Raw genomic sequence first — 20,450 nt, 5'->3', positions numbered from 1 at the left:
GCATCAACAGTCATTGTAATATTCAGATAGATACACCCCACTGGCAGAACTGACCAACATAAGGCAAGATAAATAATCTTTCACTCTGAAAATATGTCTTCCCTTACATAGTCTTCATTTTACCACTTAAATCAAAACATTTGAATAAAATAGGACAAATTTGTCAAAACATTTCAACCAATCAATTTCAAATGTCGCATTACCATAATACTTAAAATGTCAACTACGATCCTCTTTCATGATCTAGTAAAGATAACTGTATGTCTAAGAAAGCTTGACAAGACTTTAAAAAGCCTCATTATTATTAATCAGTGTTTTAGAGACACAGTAAAGCAGTTAGAAAACCAACTGAAACTAGAATTGTAGTTTTAGAACAATGTAGAGCTGTTCTGAAACTAGAATTCTAGAACAGAGTTAAAACAGAGCTGTTCTAGAGGTGTTCTGAAACTAGAATTCTAGAACAGATCTAAAACAGAGCTGTTCTAGAGGTGTTCTGAAACTAGAATTCTAGAACAGAGTTAAAACAGAGCTGTTCTAGAGGTGTTCTGAAACTAGAATTCTAGAACAGATCTAAAACAGAGCTGTTCTAGAGGTGTTCTGAAACTAGAATTCTAGAACAGAGTTAAAACAGAGCTGTTCTAGAGGTGTTCTGAAACTAGAATTCTAGAACAGAGTTAAAACAGAGCTGTTCTAGAGGGGTTCTGAAACTAGAATTCTAGAACAGAGTTAAAACAGAGCTGTTCTAGAGGGGTTCTGAAACTAGAATTCTAGAACAGAGTTAAAACAGAGCTGTTCTAGAGGGGTTCTGAAACTAGAATTCTAGAACAGAGTTAAAACAGAGCTGTTCTAGAGCTGTTCTGAAACTAGAATTCTAGAACAGAGTTAAAACAGAGCTGTTCTAGAGGGGTTCTGAAACTAGAATTCTAGAACAGAGTTAAAACAGAGCTGTTCTAGAGCTGTTCTGAAACTAGAATTCTAGAACAGAGTTAAAACAGAGCTGTTCTAGAGGGGTTCTGAAACTAGAATTCTAGAACAGAGTTAAAACAGAGCTGTTCTAGAGGGGTTCTGAAACTAGAATTCTAGAACAGAGTTAAAACAGAGCTGTTCTAGAGGGGTTCTGAAACTAGAATTCTAGAACAGAGTTAAAACAGAGCTGTTCTAGAGGGGTTCTGAAACTAGAATTCTAGAACAGAGTTAAAACAGAGCTGTTCTAGAGGGGTTCTGAAACTAGAATTCTAGAACAGATCTAAAACAGAGCTGTAGAAGACACAGTTTGATCATTCGTAAGGCACTTCCCTGTACCTTCAATACGTCCTGATTCAGTGCAAACAAGCTTGGCAACAACAATATGTACATATCAGGATCAATAACAACAATATGTACATATCAGGATCAACAACAACAATCACTGATTATTATCATGAAACTCCCCAAAGACACAAACATCCATTTCACCTCCATTCTAGTCTTGTTCTGAGGGAAAGAAAAGGTTCCTTTTTATTGCACATCTTCACCTTTCCTCTGAGAAATGAAAACAGCAAATAAAAGTTGTCTCTTTACTGTAGTAATGACCAGTGGCAGCACTCCTAGACTTCATATTCTACTACTAACCAGTAAAATACACAGGAGGCCTTTCAAACTAATGCTGCCATCTGGCTTACGGTTGAATATTTTAACAGTATTTTACAAATGTTCCATCCTGAGAATAAATCACTTTCCTACCGGCTAAACCGGTATTTCCAGTCCAAACCGGAACGGTCATTCAAAAGCATTATAAACAGGCCTGTCTGGATTTGATTAGAGCTTTGATTAAAAATTCAAGCCTGACGAGCCCTACATTAAAGACATTTCATGAGCCCGAGCCCAAGCCCAAAAAAGGCCAAAATATTGTGCCGTTATCCAATACATATATGATATAGGCTACTGCACGACAGAAAAACAGAAAAGCCCATAGATGTAGCTAGATATATAGCCCATAGATGTAGCTAGCTATATAGCCCATAGATGTAGCTAGCTATATAGCCCATAGATGTAGCTAGCTATAAAGCCCATAGATGTAGCTAGATATATAGCCCATAGATGTAGCTAGCTATATAGCCCATAGATGTAGCTAGATATAAAGCCCATAGATGTAGCTAGCTATATAGCCCATAGATGTAGCTAGCTATATAGCCCATAGATGTAGCTAGATATATAGCCCATAGATGTAGCTAGATATATAACCCATAGATGTAGCTAGCTATATCCTCTGTTGGGTAAATAAATGAAACTAGCTCCAGTAGGCTTTTTGAGTGTGAACTGTATTACTGTACTGCATTGTACTGTATTACTGTACTGCATTATACTGTATTACTGTACTGCATTATACTGTATTATATGGACTGCATTATACTGCATTGTATTGTACTGTACTGCATTATATTGTACTGTACTGCATTATACTGTATTACTGTACTGCATTATACTGTATTACTGTACTGCATTATACTGTATTACTGTACTGCATTATACTGTATTACTGTACTGCATTATACTGTATTACTGTACTGCATTATACTGTATTACTGTACTGCATTATACTGTATTACTGTACTGCATTATACTGTATTACTGTACTGCATTATACTGTATTACTGTACTGCATTATACTGTATTACTGTACTGCATTATACTGTATTACTGTACTGTATTATACTGTATTACTGCATTATACTGTATTATATGGACTGGAATGACATCGTTCAAACCACGATAAAGCAGGGAGAGAACATGCGGCTAGTAGTATAGGCTAGCGGATTTTATTTTAACTTTGAAATATAATAGGGCCTTACGTATAATTAGCAGGCTGACAAATACCTTTCATAATATTTCGTGCACTGATTTAAAGCAACGATATTCGAGTGACAGGCAGTTTTAAAACTCTGCAGCTGAAATACAAATAATAATCTTTACAATTAAAAACAAGGTGACCCTGATAGCCAGATAGAGATGGGTAAATTAGATACTTATTCAGTCTTTATATTACTGTAGCATAGACTGTGCCTCAGCAAATGTAGGCCTACCTGTCACATGAAAAAAAGCTACCATGATGAGATGATACGTCTACACTCCTGTCCCCCACCCCCGAGACGGGCCGCCTGTCCCCCACCACCCCGAGACGGGCCGCCTGTCCCCCGCCCCGAGACGGGCCGCCTGTCCCCCGCCCCGAGACGGGCCGCCTGTCCCCCGCCCCGAGACGGGCCGCCTGTCCCCCGCCCCGAGACGGGCCGCCTGTCCCCCACCACCCCGAGACGGGCCGTCTGTCCCCCACCACCCCGAGACGGGCCGTCTGTCCCCCACCACCCCGAGACGGGCCGTCTGTCCCCCACCCCGAGACGGCCCGTCTGTCCCCCACCCCGATCGCTGATTCATTATGCAGAGGCCGTAGAGAAGCCAGATTCAGACAGGGCATATCATTTAACACCATTTATCAGTGTCTCAATGTTATTAATCCCGGGAAAAGGGAGTGGTTTTGGGAGGTAAATCCCGGTAACCGGGTCTGGCTGTACTGTGGGCTGGTTACACTGTGTGGTGGAGGCATTATTATAGACATTTATCAGTTAAATACTATATAAAATGTCATTTTTCATAGATGTTTATACCATAAAATCAGCTAAAATAAATACTGTCATCACCACCACTATAAAGCTTCACAGAGACCATACCTGTCTCAAATGGCACCCTATACACAAGGGCCCTGGTCATTAGTAGTGCACTATATAGGGAATAGGGTGCCATTTGGGACACAGACATGGGGAGTAAAGCAGTAGAGACCGTCAGGGAAACCATCAACATTCCAAAAGGTCAGAATTCCCATTTTTGGGAAAACCTGTTAGATCCAACTGATGGTGAAGTTCTGGCTGAGATTCAGTCCTAGGTCTGTTACAGTCAACACCTAGAGGGAGGGAGACAAAATGGAGAAACAGAGAGAGATACATTAATAACAAACCACAGATATCATTTTCACTAAACATGGGGAGATTCAACTACTACTAGTCAACTCACACATTTCCTAGGGGGCAAAGGTCAGGATGGACATTGTCATGTATCAGTCTTGTCGGTGAACTAACAAACCCCCAGCTCACGATCCTAAACTGTTCACACACCTTTTGTTGGTGGAAACAAACACACACACAGCTATTTCAGCCACACCCCCTGCTGACAGGTGTATAAAATCGAGCACACAGCCTTGCAATCTCCATAGACAAACATTGGCAGTAGAAAAGACTTACTGAAGAGCTCGGTGACTTTCAACGTGGCACCGTCATAGGATGCCACCTTTCAAAAAGTCAGTTAGTCAAATTTCAGCCCTGCTAGAGCTTCCCCGGTCAACTAACTGCGTGCTGTTATTGTGAAGTGGAAACATCTAGGAGCAACAACGGCTCAGCTGTGAAGTGGTAGACCACACAAGCTCACGGAGCGGGACCGCCGAGTGCTGTAGCGGGTACAAATCATCTGTCCTCGGCTGCAACACTCACTACCGAGTTCCAAACTACCTCTGGAAGCAACGTCAGCACAAGAACTGTTCGTCAGGAGCTTCATGAAATGAGTTTCCATGGGCGAGCAGCCGCACACAAGCCTAAGATCACCATGCGCAATACCAAGTGTCGGCTGGAGTGGTGTAAAGCTGGCCACCATTGGACTCTGGAGCAGTGGAAACACGTTCTCTAGAGTGATGAATCACGCTTCACCATCTGGCAGTCCGACGGACGAATCTGGGTTTGGTGGATGCCAATAAATCTCTACCTCCCCCAATGCATAGTGACAACTGTAAAGTTTGGTGGAGGAGCAATAATGGTCTGGGGCTGTTTTTCATGGTTCGGGCTCCTTAGTTCCAGTGAAAGAAAATCTCAACGCTACAGCATACAATGACATTCTAGATGATTCTGTGCTTCCAACAGTTTGGGGAAGGCCCTTTCCTGTCTCAGCATGACAATGCCCCCCGTGCACAAAGCGAGGTCCATTCAGAAATGGTTTGGAAGAACATGACTGGCCTGTACAGAGCCCTGACCTCAACCCCATCGAACACCTTTGTGATGAATTGGAGTGCTGACTGTGAGCCAGGCCTAATCGCCCAACCTCACTAATGCTCTTGTGGCTGAATGGAAGCCAGTCCCCGCAGCAGTGTTCCAACATCTAGTGGAAAGCCTTCCCAGAAGGGTGGAAGCTGGGGGTCTCCCGAGTGGCAGAGCAGTCTAAGGCACTGCATGTGTCGCATTGGGAGACCCATGAGGTGACGCACAATTGGCCCAGCGTCGTCCGGGTTAGGGGAGGTTTTGACCGGCTGGGATGTCCTTGTCCCATCGCGCTCTAGTGACTCCTGTGGCGGGCCACGCTGACATGGTCGCCAGGTGTACGGCGTTTCCTCCGACACATTGGTGCGGTTGGCTTCCGGGTTAAGTGACCAGTGTGTCAAGAAGCAGTGGGACTTGGCGGGGTTGTGTTTCAGAGGACGCACGGCGCTCGACCTTGGCCTCTCCCGAGTCCGTACGTGAGTTGCAGTGATGGGACAAGACTAACTACCAATTGGATATCACGACATTGGGGAGAAAAAGGGGTCAAAGTACAAAAAAATAAATGCATAAAACAATTTAAAAAGAAGAGTGGAGGCTGTTATAGCAGCAAAGGGGGGGACCAACTCCATATTAATGATTTTGGAATGAGATGTTGGACAGCATGTAGTGTATATTTTTTAGGTCTAAGGTAATTTCCTGCAAATCTACCCAGTTTACCGTGTCTTACCTGTGTTCAAATGATACCCGTTGACTTAACAACAACAGTGTATTTGGGAAGTTGGAATAAGCAGCTATCTATGTAACATGGGCTAGTCGTAGATCAACTGGAGATTCCTGACAGGTTCCAGACAGCTGTCTAAGGTCTGTCAGTGGATGACATCAGACTGGAGATTCCTGACAGGTTCCAGACAGCTGTCTAAGGTCTGTCAGTGGATGACATCAGACTGGAGATTCCTGACAGGTTCCAGACAGCTGTCTAAGGTCTGTCAGTGGATGACATCAGACTGGAGATTCCTGACAGGTTCCAGACAGCTGTCTAAGGTCTGTCAGTGGATGACATCAGACTGGAGATTCCTGACAGGTTCCAGACAGCTGTCTAAGGTCTGTCAGTGGATGACATCAGACTGGAGATTCCTGACAGGTTCCAGACAGCTGTCTAAGGTCTGTCAGTGGATGACATCAGACTGGAGATTCCTGACAGACAGCTGTCTAAGGTCTGTCAGTGGATGACATCAGACTGGAGATTCCTGACAGACAGCTGTCTAAGGTCTGTCAGTGAATGATATCAGAGGATAACTGTCCGTGCACTACTACTACATTTACAAATGGCACCTTGTGCTTTTCTACTATTACAACTCTCAACAGCATTCAATTGAAAGCCCGACTGCATTCCTCTTCTTCATGATAGGCAATTGGTAGTTACAGTCCTGTCCCATCGCTGCAACTCCAGTAAGGACTCGGGAGAGGCGAAGGTCGAGAGCCGTGCGTCCTCCGAAACACGACCCCGCCAAGCCGCACTGCTTCCTGACACAGTCGGAGGAAACACTGTACCAGCTGGTTAACGAAGTCAGCGTGCACTGCGCCCGGCCCGCCACAAGGAGTCGCTAGAGCGCGATGAGACAAGGACATCCCAGCCGGCCAAACCCTCCCCTAACCCGGACGACCCGGGATCGAACCCGGATCTGTAGTGGCGCCTCTAGCACTGATCAATGCCTTAGACCGCTGCGCCACTCGGGAGGTCCCTACATTCCTTTAAAAAAAAAAAATTATTGTGAGTATGGCTGCTCTAAAACATTATCTGAACTTTAAAAAACACTTAACCTCTGACTCCAAGCCTCACCTGATTGGCTCTGTAGCTGAATGCAGCATCCTGGGAGTTGACCGTGACCCTGGTAGGCTCCGCCTTCACGCCGTAGAAGGAGGCTGTTTCCACGGTGATGTAGGAAGCCTCCACGTGGTCGTGCAGCACCTCCGATGTCATCGTGTTCTAGAACACAATCGGAAGAGAAGAGGTGAAGGCTACAGCGTTAGTAGTGGTTGAACCCGCTACCATGGCTACAGCGTTAGTAGTGGTTGAACCCGCTACCATGGCTACAGCGTTAGTAGTGGTTGAACCCGCTACCATGGCTACAGCGTTAGTAGTGGTTGAACCCGCTACCATGGCTACAGCGTTAGTAGTGGTTGAACCCGCTACCATGGCTACAGCGTTAGTAGTGGTTGAACCCGCTACCATGGCTACAGCGTTAGTAGTGGTTGAACCCGCTACCATGGCTACAGCGTTAGTAGTGGTTGAAACCGCTACCATGGCTACAGCGTTAGTAGTGGTTGAACCCGCTACCATGGCTACAGCGTTAGTAGTGGTTGAACCCGCTACCATGGCTACAGCGTTAGTAGTGGTTGAACCCGCTACCATGGCTACAGCGTTAGTAGTGGTTGAACCCGCTACCATGGCTACAGCGTTAGTAGTGGTTGAACCCGCTACCATGGCTACAGCGTTAGTAGTGGTTGAACCCGCTACCATGGCTACAGCGTTAGTAGTGGTTGAACCCGCTACCATGGCTACAGCGTTAGTAGTGGTTGAACCCGCTACCATGGCTACAGCGTTAGTAGTGGTTGAACCCGCTACCATGGCTACAGCGTTAGTAGTGGTTGAACCCGCTACCATGGCTACAGCGTTAGTAGTGGTTGAACCCGCTACCATGGCTACAGCGTTTGTAGTGGTTGAACCCGCTGTCATGGCTATATTGTTCGACAGTAGTCACTGTGTACAGTAGTTTATCAAGTGGTTGTGTTGTATTATGGTTGTGTAGTGGTTGGAGCGTACCTTCACCACAGTGAACACTATGTGACGTACTGGTCTGTAGCGGTTGGAGCGTACCTTCACCACAGTGAACACTATGTGACGTACTGGTCTGTAGCGGTTGGAGCGTACCTTCACCACAGTGAACACTATGTGACGTACTGGTCTGTAGTGGTTGGAGCGTACCTTCACCACAGTGAACACTATGTGACGTACTGGTCTGTAGCGGTTGGAGCGTACCTTCACCACAGTGAACACTATGTGACGTACTGGTCTGTAGCGGTTGGAGCGTACCTTCACCACAGTGAACACTATGTGACGTACTGGTCTGTAGCGGTTGGAGCGTACCTTCACCACAGTGAACACTATGTGAGCGTACTGGTCTGTAGTGGTTGGAGCGTACCTTCACCACAGTGAACACTATGTGACGTACTGGTCTGTAGTGGTTGGAGCGTACCTTCACCACAGTGAACACTATGTGACGTACTGGTCTGTAGCGGTTGGAGCGTACCTTCACCACAGTGAACACTATGTGACGTACTGGTCTGTAGCGGTTGGAGCGTACCTTCACCACAGTGAACACTATGTGACGTACTGGTCTGTAGCGGTTGGAGCGTACCTTCACCACAGTGAACACTATGTGAGCGTACTGGTCTGTAGTGGTTGGAGCGTACCTTCACCACAGTGAACACTATGTGACGTACTGGTCTGTAGCGGTTGGAGCGTACCTTCACCACAGTGAACACTATGTGATCGTACTGGTCTGTAGTGGTTGGAGCGTACCTTCACCACAGTGAACACTATGTGACGTACTGGTCTGTAGCGGTTGGAGCGTACCTTCACCACAGTGAACAATATGTGAGCGTACTGGTCTGTAGTGGTCGGAGCGTACCTTCACCACAGTGAACACTATGTGAGCGTACTGGTCGGTCTCCAAGGTGTCGATGCTCTCTCCGTCGTCCCAGAATAGCTCTCCTCCGGCCGAGCCGTCTTCAGACAGACTGGACACGAGGTGGAGCGGCTGACCACTGCTCACAAACAGGGTTGTGTTGGGACGCTACAAAGGGAGAGACACACAGAGAGAGAGAGAGAGACACAGACACAGAGACAAAGAGAGACAGAGACACACACAGAGAGAGAGAGAGAGACACAGAGACAAAGAGAGACAGACAGAGAGAGAGAGAGACAGACAGAGAGAGAGACACACAGAGACAGAGAGAGACACAGACACAGAGAGACACACACAGACACAAAGAGAGACACACACAGAGAGAACGAAGGAGAGAGACAGAGGAACAGAGAGACATACACAGTGATTTATTATTTCGATATAGATGCCTGACCATCCACCCTCCAGAAACTCAGTAGATAGATAGAAACTCAGTAGTCATCATTATTCTGACTTAACCTTTATTTAACTGGGCAAGTCAGTTAGGAACAAATTCTTATTTACAATGACAGCCAAACCCTAATGACGCTGGGCCAATTGTGCGCCGCCCTATGGGACTCCCAATCACAGCCGGTTGTAATACAGCCTGGAATCGAACCAGGGTCTGTAGTAACACCTCTAGCACCGAGATGCCTTAGACCGCTGCACCTCCTCGGGAGCCCCAATAATATGGATGATCCAGCTACTTGACGATGCATTGTCTGTTTACCTGTGTAGGTACGACAGCTCCTTCTCTCAGGTGAAGGTTGATGTGCTCTAGAGGAGCCTTGAGCCTCAACTCTTCTCCTTTACTACGGATAGAATCACCCTGAGAGAGGAGACACACAGAGACAGAGAGAGAGAAGGGAAGTTGGGGAGAGAGGGAGAGAGAGAGAGCAGACAGAGGAGAGAGAAGGGAAGTTGGGGAGAGAGGGAGACAGAGGGAGGGAGAGAGAGAGAACAGACAGGAGAGATTCAATATTCAGCACGTGAATTATACACTGAACAAAACATTAAGAACACCTGCTCTTTCCATGACACAGACTGACCAGGTGAATCCAGGTAAAAGCTATGATCCCTTATTGATGTCACTTGTTAAATCCACTTCAATCAGTGCAGATGAAGGGGAGGAGACGGGTTAAAGAAGGATTTTTAAGCCTTGAGACAATTGAGACATGGATTGTGTATGTGTGCCATTCAGAGGGTGAAAGGACAAGAAAAAATATTTAAGTGTCTTTGAACAGGGTTTGGTAGGCTGCTGGGTTTTTCCTGCGCAACAGTTTTCTGTGTGTATCAAGAATGGTCCACCACCCAAAGGACATCCAGCAAACTTGACACAACTGTGGGAAGCATTGGAGTCAACATGGGCCAGCATCCCTGTGGAACGCTTTCGACACCTTGTAGAGTCCATACCCCGACAAATCGAGGCTGTTCTGAGGGCAAAAGGGGGGTGTAACTCAATATCAGGAAGGTGTTCCTAAAGTTTTGTACACTCAGTGTAAGTGCCATGGTCCAGCCTGAAACAAAAGCCTTGTAACTACCATCACATTCTATTGTCATTACCCAGAATTCCTACTAGTTGTGTCCTGTGCGGTCCAGTGTTTCCAGCTGGTTAGACTCCGCCTCCCAATCATCTGGTACATTTTAGTCCTTCATTTAAATAAAACTCTTGTCCACTTACAGTAGTGAGAGCACAGAGTTTTACGTACTGGTCCGCCGTGGGAATCGAACCCACAACCCTGGCGTCACAACCCTGGCGTTGCAAGCACCGTCCACTACCAACGGAGCCCCACGGGACAATCTTTATCCAACACTTACCTCCCTCACTAGCTTTAAGCACCAGCTGTCAGAGCAGCTCACAGATCACTGCACCTGTACATAGCTCATCTATAAATTTAGCCCAAACAACTACCTCTTCCCCTACTGTATTTATTTATTTTGCTCCTTTATCCAACACTTTACCATCTCATCAACAAAGCCTAACATATATAAATACGAAAGGAGTGATACTGTCCCAAGTCCTTAAAAAATACCCTCATTATCTTTAATAATTACTGTAGTTGTGTTATTACTGTATAGTAGAGGTACCATAGTCCTGGGGTTATTAAGGGTTATGTATAGTTAATATATATAGCTGTGTTCTTACTGTATAGTAGAGCTACCAGAGTCCTGGGGTTATTAAGGGTTATTAAGGGTTATGTATAGTTAATATATATAGCTGTATTCTTACTGTATAGTAGAGGTACCAGAGACCTGGGGTTATTAAGGGTTATTAAGGGTTATGTATAGTTAATATATATAGCTGTGTTCTTACTGTATAGTAGTCGTACCAGAGACCTGGGGTTATTAAGGGTTATTAAGGGTTATGTATAGTTAATATATATAGCTGTGTTCTTACTGTATAGAAGAGGTACCAGAGTCCTGGGTTAGGGTTATTAAGGGTTATGTATAGTTATATATAGCTGTGTTATTACTGTGTAGTAGAGGTACCAGAGTCCTGGGGTTATTAAGGGTTATTAAGGGTTATGTATAGTTAATATATATAGCTGTGTTCTTACTGTGTAGTAGAGGTACCAGAGTCCTGGGGTTATTAAGGGTTATGTATAGTTAATATATATAGCTGTGTTCTTACTGTATAGTAGTCGTACCAGAGACCTGGGGTTATTAAGGGTTATTAAGGGTTATGTATAGTTAATATATGTAGCTGTGTTATTACTGTATAGTAGAGGTACCAGAGTCCTGGGTTAGGGTTATTAAGGGTTATTAAGGGTTATGTATAGTTAATATATATAGCTGTGTTCTTACTGTATAGTAGTCGTACCAGAGACCTGGGGTTATTAAGGGTTATGTATAGTTAATATATATAGCTGTGTTCTTACTGTATAGTAGAGGTACCAGAGTCCTGGGTTAGGGTTATTAAGGGTTATGTATAGTTAATATATATAGCTGTGTTATTACTGTGTAGTAGAGGTACCAGAGTCCTGGGGTTATTAAGGGTTATTAAGGGTTATGTATAGTTAATATATATAGCTGTGTTCTTACTGTGTAGTAGAGGTACCAGAGTCCTGGGGTTATTAAGGGTTATTAAGGGTTATGTATAGTTAATATATATAGCTGTGTTCTTACTGTGTAGTAGAGGTACCAGAGTCCTGGGGTTATTAAGGGTTATGTAAAGGTAATATATATAGTTGTGTTTTTACTGTATAGTAGAGGTACCAGAGTCCTGGGGTTATTAAGGATTATGTATAGTTAATATATTTAGCTGTGTTCTTCCTGTGTAGTAGAGTTACCAGAGTCCTGGGGGTTATTAAGGGTTATTAAGGGTTATGTATAGTTAATATATATAGCTGTGTTCTTACTGTGTAGTAGAGGTACCAGAGTCCTGGGTTAGGGTTATTAAGGGTTATTAAGGGTTATGTATAGTTAATATATATAGCTGTGTTCTTACTGTATAGTAGAGGTACCAGAGACCTGGGGTTATTAAGGGTTATGTATAGGTAATATATATAGTTGTGTTCTTACTGTATAGTAGAGGTACCAGAGACCTGGGGTTATTAAGGGTTATTAAGGGTTATGTATAGTTAATATATATAGCTGTGTTCTTACTGTATAGTAGAGGTACCAGAGTCCTGGGGTTATTAAGGGTTATTAAGGGTTATTAAGGGTTATGTATAGTTAATATATATAGCTGTGTTCTTACTGTATAGTAGAGGTACCAGAGACCTGGGGTTATTAAGGGTTATGTATAGTTAATATATATAGCTGTGTTCTTACTGTATAGTAGAGGTACCAGAGACCTGGGGTTATTAAGGGTTATTAAGGGTTATGTATAGTTAATATATATAGCTGTGTTCTTACTGTATAGTAGAGGTACCAGAGTCCTGGGGTTATTAAGGGTTATTAAGGGTTATGTATAGTTAATATATATAGCTGTGTTCTTACTGTATAGTAGAGGTACCAGAGACCTGGGGTTATTAAGGGTTATTAAGGGTTATGTATAGTTAATATATATAGCTGTGTTCTTACTGTATAGTAGATGTACCAGAGTCCTGGGGTTATTAAGGGTTATGTATAGTTAATATATATAGCTGTGTTCTTACTGTGTAGTAGAGGTACCAGAGTCCTGGGTTAGGGTTATTAAGGGTTATGTATAGTTAATATATATAGCTGTGTTCTTACTGTATAGTAGTCGTACCAGAGACCTGGGGTTATTAAGGGTTATGTATAGTTAATATATATAGCTGTGTTCTTACTGTATAGTAGAGGTACCAGAGTCCTGGGTTAGGGTTATTAAGGGTTATGTATAGTTAATATATATAGCTGTGTTATTACTGTGTAGTAGAGGTACCAGAGTCCTGGGGTTATTAAGAGTTATTAAGGGTTATGTATAGTTAATATATATAGCTGTGTTCTTACTGTGTAGTAGAGGTACCAGAGTCCTGGGGTTATTAAGGGTTATTAAGGGTTATGTATAGTTAATATATATAGCTGTGTTCTTACTGTGTAGTAGAGGTACCAGAGTCCTGGGGTTATTAAGGGTTATTAAGGGTTATGTATAGTTAATATATATAGCTGTGTTCTTACTGTGTAGTAGAGGTACCAGAGACCTGGGGTTATTAAGGGTTATTAAGGGTTATGTATAGTTAATATATGTAGCTGTGTTATTACTGTATAGTAGAGGTACCAGAGTCCTGGGTTAGGGTTATTAAGGGTTATTAAGGGTTATGTATAGTTAATATATATAGCTGTGTTCTTACTGTATAGTAGTCGTACCAGAGACCTGGGGTTATTAAGGGTTATTAAGGGTTATGTATAGTTAATATATATAGCTGTGTTCTTACTGTATAGTAGAGGTACCAGAGTCCTGGGTTAGGGTTATTAAGGGTTATGTATAGTTAATATATATAGCTGTGTTATTACTGTGTAGTAGAGGTACCAGAGTCCTGGGGTTATTAAGGGTTATTAAGGGTTATGTATAGTTAATATATATAGCTGTGTTCTTACTGTGTAGTAGAGGTACCAGAGTCCTGGGGTTATTAAGGGTTATTAAGGGTTATGTATAGTTAATATATATAGCTGTGTTCTTACTGTGTAGTAGAGGTACCAGAGTCCTGGGGTTATTAAGGGTTATGTAAAGGTAATATATATAGTTGTGTTTTTACTGTATAGTAGAGGTACCAGAGACCTGGGGTTATTAAGGGTTATGTATAGTTAATATATATAGCTGTGTTCTTACTGTATAGTAGTCGTACCAGAGACCTGGGGTTATTAAGGGTTATTAAGGGTTATGTATAGTTAATATATATAGCTGTGTTCTTACTGTATAGTAGAGGTACCAGAGACCTGGGGTTATTAAGGGTTATGTATAGTTAATATATATAGCTGTGTTCTTACTGTATAGTAGAGGTACCAGAGACCTGGGGTTATTAAGGGTTATGTATAGGTAATATATATAGTTGTGTTCTTACTGTATAGTAGAGGTACCAGAGACCTGGGGTTATTAAGGGTTATGTATAGTTAATATATATAGCTGTGTTCTTACTGTATAGTAGAGGTACCAGAGTCCTGGGTTAGGGTTATTAAGGGTTATGTATAGTTAATATATATAGCTGTGTTCTTACTGTATAGTAGAGGTACCAGAGTCCTGGGGTTATTAAGGGTTATGTATAGTTAATATATATAGCTGTGTTCTTACTGTATAGTAGAGGTACCAGAGACCTGGGGTTATTAAGGGTTATTAAGGGTTATGTATAGTTAATATATATAGCTGTGTTCTTACTGTATAGTAGAGGTACCAGAGTCCTGGGGTTATTAAGGGTTATGTATAGTTAATATATATAGCTGTGTTCTTACTGTATAGTAGAGGTACCAGAGACCTGGGGTTATTAAGGGTTATTAAGGGTTATGTATAGTTAATATATATAGCTGTGTTCTTACTGTATAGTAGAGGTACCAGAGTCCTGGGGTTATTAAGGGTTATGTATAGTTAATATATTTAGCTGTGTTCTTCCTGTGTAGTAGAGTTACCAGAGTCCTGGGGGTTATTAAGGGTTATTAAGGGTTATGTATAGTTAATATATATAGCTGTGTTCTTACTGTGTAGTAGAGGTACCAGAGTCCTGGGGTTATTAAGGGTTATGTATAGTTAATATATGTAGCTGTGTTCTTACTGTATAGTAGAGGTACCAGAGACCTGGGGTTATTAAGGGTTATGTATAGTTAATATATATAGCTGTGTTCTTACTGTATAGTAGAGGTACCAGAGTCCTGGGGTTATTAAGGGTTATTAAGGGTTATGTATAGTTAATATATATAGCTGTGTTCTTACTGTGTAGTAGAGTTACCAGATACCTGGGGTTATTAAGGGTTATGTATAGTTAATATATATAGCTGTGTTCTTGCTGTATAGTAGAGGTACCAGAGACCTGGGGTTATTAAGGGTTATGTATAGTTAATATATATAGCTATGTTCTTACTGTATAGTAGAGGTACCAGAGTCCTGGGGTTATTAAGGGTTATTAAGGGTTATGTATAGTTAATATATATAGCTGTGTTCTTACTATGTAGTAGAGTTACCAGAGACCTGGGGTTATTAAGGGTTATGTATAGTTAATATATATAGCTGTGTTCTTGCTGTATAGTAGAGGTACCAGAGTCCTGGGGTTATTAAGGGTTATGTATAGTTAATATATATAGCTGTGTTCTTACTGTATAGTAGAGGTACCAGAGTCCTGGGGTTATTAAGGGTTATTAAGGGTTATGTATAGTTAATATATATAGCTGTGTTCTTACTGTATAGTAGAGGTACCAGAGTCCTGGGGTTATTAAGGGTTATGTATAGTTAATATATATAGCTGTGTTCTTACTGTATAGTAGAGGTACCAGAGTCCTGGGTTAGGGTTATTAAGGGTTATGTATAGTTAATATATATAGCTGTGTTCTTACTGTATAGTAGAGGTACCAGAGTCCTGGGGTTATTAAGGGTTATGTATAGTTAATATATATAGCTGTGTTCTTACTGTATAGTAGAGGTACCAGAGTCCTGGGGTTATTAAGGGTTATGTATAGTTAATATATATAGCTGTGTTCTTACTGTATAGTAGAGGTACCAGAGTCCTGGGGTTATTAAGGGTTATTAAGGGTTATGTATAGTTAATATATATAGCTGTGTTCTTACTGTATAGTAGAGGTACCAGAGTCCTGGGGTTATTAAGGGTTATGTATAGTTAATATATATAGCTGTGTTCTTACTGTATAGTAGAGGTACCAGAGTCCTGGGTTAGGGTTATTAAGGGTTATGTATAGTTAATATATATAGCTGTGTTCTTACTGTATAGTAGAGGTACCAGAGTCCTGGGGTTATTAAGGGTTATGTATAGTTAATATATATAGCTGTGTTCTTACTGTATAGTAGAGGTACCAGAGTCCTGGGGTTATTAAGGGTTATGTATAGTTAATATATATAGCTGTGTTCTTACTGTATAGTAGAGGTACCAGAGTCCTGGGGTTATTAAGGGTTATTAAGGGTTAATATATATAGCTGTGTTCTTACTGTATAGTAGAGGTACCAGAGTCCTGGGGGTTATTAAGGGTTATGTATAGTTAATATACACTGCTCAAAAAAATAAAGGGAACACTTAAACAACACAATGTAACTCCAAGTCAATCACACTTCTGTGAAATCAAACTGTCCACTTAGGAAGCAACACTGATTGACAATACATTTCACATGCTGTTGTGCAAATGGAATAGACAAAAGGTGGAAATTATAGGCAATTAGCATGACACCCCCAAAAAAGGAGTGATTCTGCAGGTGGTGATCACAGACCACTTCTCAGTTCCTATGCTTCCTGGCTGATGTTTTGGTCACTTTTGAATGCTGGCGGTGCTCTCACTCTAGTGGTAGCATGAGACGGAGTCTACAACCCACACAAGTGGCTCAGGTAGTGCAGTTCATCCAGGATGGCACATCAATGCGAGCTGTGGCAAAAAGGTTTGCTGTGTCTGTCAGCGTAGTGTCCAGAGCATGGAGGCGCTACCAGGAGACAGGCCAGTACATCAGGAGACGTGGAGGAGGCCGTAGGAGGGCAACAACCCAGCAGCAGGACCGCTACCTCCGCCTTTGTGCAAGGAGGTGCACTGCCAGAGCCCTGCAAAATGACCTCCAGCAGGCCACAAATGTGCATGTGTCTGCACAAACGGTCAGAAACAGACTCCATGAGGGTGGTATGAGGGCCCGACGTCCACAGGTGGGGGTTGTGCTTACAGCCCAACACCGTGCAGGACGTTTGGCATTTGCCAGAGAACACCAAGATTGGCAAATTCGCCACTGGCGCCCTGTGCTCTTCACAGATGGAAGCAGGTTCACACTGAGCACATGAGACAGACGTGACAGGGTCTGGAGACGCAGTGGAGAACGTTCTGCTGCCTGCAACATCCTCCAGCATGACCGGTTTGGCGGTGGGTCAGTCATGGTGTGGGGTGGCATTTCTTTGTGGGGCCGCACAGCCCTCCATGTGCTCGCCAGAGGTAGCCTGACTGCCATTAGGTACCGAGATGAGATCCTCAGACCCCTTGTGAGACCATATGCTGACACATGCACATTTGTGGCCTGCTGGAGGTCATTTTGCAGGGCTCTGGCAGTGCACCTCCTTGCACAAAGGCGGAGGTAGCAGTCCTGCTGCTGGGTTGTTGCCCTCCTACGGCCTCCTCCACGTCTCCTGATGTACTGGCCTGTCTCCTGGTAGCGCCTCCATGCTCTGGACACTACGCTGACAGACACAGCAAACCTTTTTGCCACAGCTCGCATTGATGTGCCATCCTGGATGAACTGCACTACCTGAGCCACTTGTGTGGGTTGTAGACTCCGTCTCATGCTACCACTAGAGTGAGAGCACCGCCAGCATTCAAAAGTGACCAAAACATCAGCCAGGAAGCATAGGAACTGAGAAGTGGTCTGTGGTCACCACCTGCAGAATCACTCCTTTATTGGGGGTGTCTTGCTAATTGCCTATAATTTCCACCTTTTGTCTATTCCATTTGCACAACAGCATGTGAAATTTATTGTCAATCAGTGTTGCTTCCTAAGTGGACAGTTTGATTTCACAGAAGTGTGATTGACTTGGAGTTACATTGTGTTGTTTAAGTGTTCCCTTTATTTTTTTGAGCAGTGTATATTTAGCTGTGTTATTACTGTATAGTAGAGTTACCAGAGTCCTGGGGTTATTAAGGGTTATGTATAGTTAATATATATAGCTGTGTTTTTACTGTATAGTAGAGGTACCAGAGTCCTGGGGTTATTAAGGGTTATTAAGGGTTATGTATAGTTAATATATATAGCTGTGTTCTTACTGTATAGTAGAGGTACCAGAGACCTGGGGTTATTAAGGGTTATTAAGGGTTATGTATAGTTAATATATTTAGCTGTGTTCTTACTGTGTAGTAGAGGTACCAGAGTCCTGGGGTTATTAAGGGTTATGTATAGTTAATATATATAGCTGTGTTCTTACTGTGTAGTAGAGGTACCAGAGACCTGGGGTTATTAAGGGTTATGTATAGTTAATATATATAGCTGTGTTCTTACTGTATAGTAGAGGTACCAGAGTCCTGGGGTTATTAAGGGTTATTAAGGGTTATGTATAGTTAATATATATAGCTGTGTTCTTACTGTATAGTAGTCGTACCAGAGTCCTGGGGTTATTAAGGGTTATGTATAGTTAATATATATAGCTGTGTTCTTACTGTATAGTAGTCGTACCAGAGACCTTGAGGGAAGTAGCCCACAACATAGTCCACACCTGGATCTAATACGGGTGTCACCATCAAACTCTTCCCCCATAGGAACTGTCTGTCTATCCCATACGTTCTCACGTCCTTGGGGAACCTAAAAATATGAACACACATTGGTCAGGAACATCCTGAAAGAGCTGTGTGTGTGTGTGTGTGTGTGTGTGTGTGTGTTGGTTCTTCTATCCTTGTGGGGACCTAAAATCCCCCACAAGGATAGTGAAACAAGGAAAATTCTCCCTTGTAGAGACATTTCCCACATCCCCATGAGGACTAGGATGAGGTTTAGGGTCACAATTAAGGCCTGAGGAGGTGTGGTATATGACCAATATACCACGGCTAAGGACTGTGTCCAGGCACGCCGCAGTGGGCCGGATCCTCCGAGGTGCCTTATCGCTATTATAAACTGGTTACCGACGTAGTTAGAGCAGTAAATATACAGGTCTGTTATATCACGGCTGTCAGCATTCAGGCCTCGAACCACCCAGTTTATAATTAGGGTTAGGGGTTAGGGGTTAGGGGGAAATAGGATATTGAATAGAAATTAATTTGTGTGTGTGTCCCAGTGTGTGTGTCCCAGTGTGTGTGTCCCAGTGTGTGTGTCCCAGTGTGTGTGTGTGTGTCCCAGTGTGTGTGTGTGTCCCAGTGTGTGTGTGTCTGGAACTCACTCGAACAGCAGAGGGCGAGCGACGGTGTGTCCGTGTGTGTGTGCACGGTGGAACAGTGTGTAGAGCAGAGGGAAGAGAGAGTAGCGTAGCAGGAGAGACTGTTTCATGGCTGAACGGGCTCGAGGGCTGAACACTGGAGGGTCCTGGGGCTGGAAGGAGAGAGACGCAGAGCACACAAACACACAGAATATACAGATACAATGACAGTTTGTGTCAGGGCCACATTGGGAGGGGGGGGGGGGGGGGGCACATTGGGGGTCTTACCTTCTGGTCGATAGCGTTGTGGTTGCGTGTGAAAGGGTAGAAGGCTCCTAGCTGTGTCCAGCGAACACACAGCTCCTCCTCAGTCTGCTCACTGAAGCCACAGACATCAGCCCCCACCAGTGGGACACCCAGGAGGTTAAAGGTTAACATACCTGGAGGGGGAGGGAGGGAGAGGGATTGAGGTGAGACATGATTAGACACCAGGCCTAGTTCCATGTGACCTCTAGAGAGAGATGAGACATGATTAGACACCAGGCCTAGTTCCATGTGACCTCTAGAGAGATGTAGAAAGAGACGGTCTGATATAAAGCCCAGAACAGGACCTCATAGCCTCATCATTAGCTCTTTTGACAATACCATCTATATAAAGGTATTTTGCTCCAGTCCTAAAGAAATGAAAAGTAGTATCCATTTGTACAACGTTACTGTCAGTTTAGTCCTAGTTTGGTTGAGTAGAAAACCATCAGAATGGGCCTTTACTACTCAGAAAACATACAACTTTCATCATGCAGAAACGTCAAATACTGTCAAAAATAAGACAAATATCCAGATAAGATGTTTTGGCCATATCACCAGCATGCATGCATGCATGCATGCATGCATGCATGCATGCATATATATATATATATATATATGCATGCATGCATGCTGGTGATATGGCCAAAACATCTTATCTGGATATTTGTCTTATTTTTGACAGTATTTGACGTTTCTGCATGATGAAAGTTGTATGTTTTCTGAGTAGTAAAGGCCCATTCTGATGGTTTTCTACTCAACCAAACTAGGACTAAACTGACAGTAACGTTGTACAAATGGATACTACTTTTCATTTCTTTAGGACTGGAGCAAAATACCTTTGCATATATATATATATATATATATATAGATAGAGAGAGAGAGAGAGAGAGAGATAGAGAGATAGAGAGAGAGAGAGAGAGAGAGAAGAGAGA

The 20,450-nt window shown here is 43.1% G+C and overlaps 1 protein-coding gene across 1 annotated transcript; it reads right to left on the bottom strand.

Moving 5' to 3' along the window:
• Positions 1-3,359: 3,359 nt before the first annotated feature.
• LOC120039559 (lysosomal alpha-glucosidase-like) lies at positions 3,360-19,731 on the bottom strand. Its single transcript, XM_038984972.1, has 7 exons — positions 19,501-19,731; positions 19,237-19,385; positions 18,524-18,665; positions 9,513-9,611; positions 8,747-8,911; positions 6,895-7,041; positions 3,360-3,934 (listed from the first exon to the last, which is right to left on the bottom strand). The coding sequence occupies exons 1-7, from the start codon at positions 19,714-19,716 to the stop codon at positions 3,872-3,874; spliced, it is 981 nt and encodes a 326-aa protein (XP_038840900.1). The 5' UTR covers positions 19,717-19,731; the 3' UTR covers positions 3,360-3,871.
• Positions 19,732-20,450: the final 719 nt, after the last annotated feature.

Source organism: Salvelinus namaycush, unplaced genomic scaffold (genome assembly GCF_016432855.1).
Source record: "Salvelinus namaycush isolate Seneca unplaced genomic scaffold, SaNama_1.0 Scaffold28, whole genome shotgun sequence".
In the NCBI taxonomy this organism is placed as follows: Eukaryota; Metazoa; Chordata; class Actinopteri; order Salmoniformes; family Salmonidae; genus Salvelinus; species Salvelinus namaycush.
This window is presented reverse-complemented; position numbering and strand designations above follow the sequence as displayed.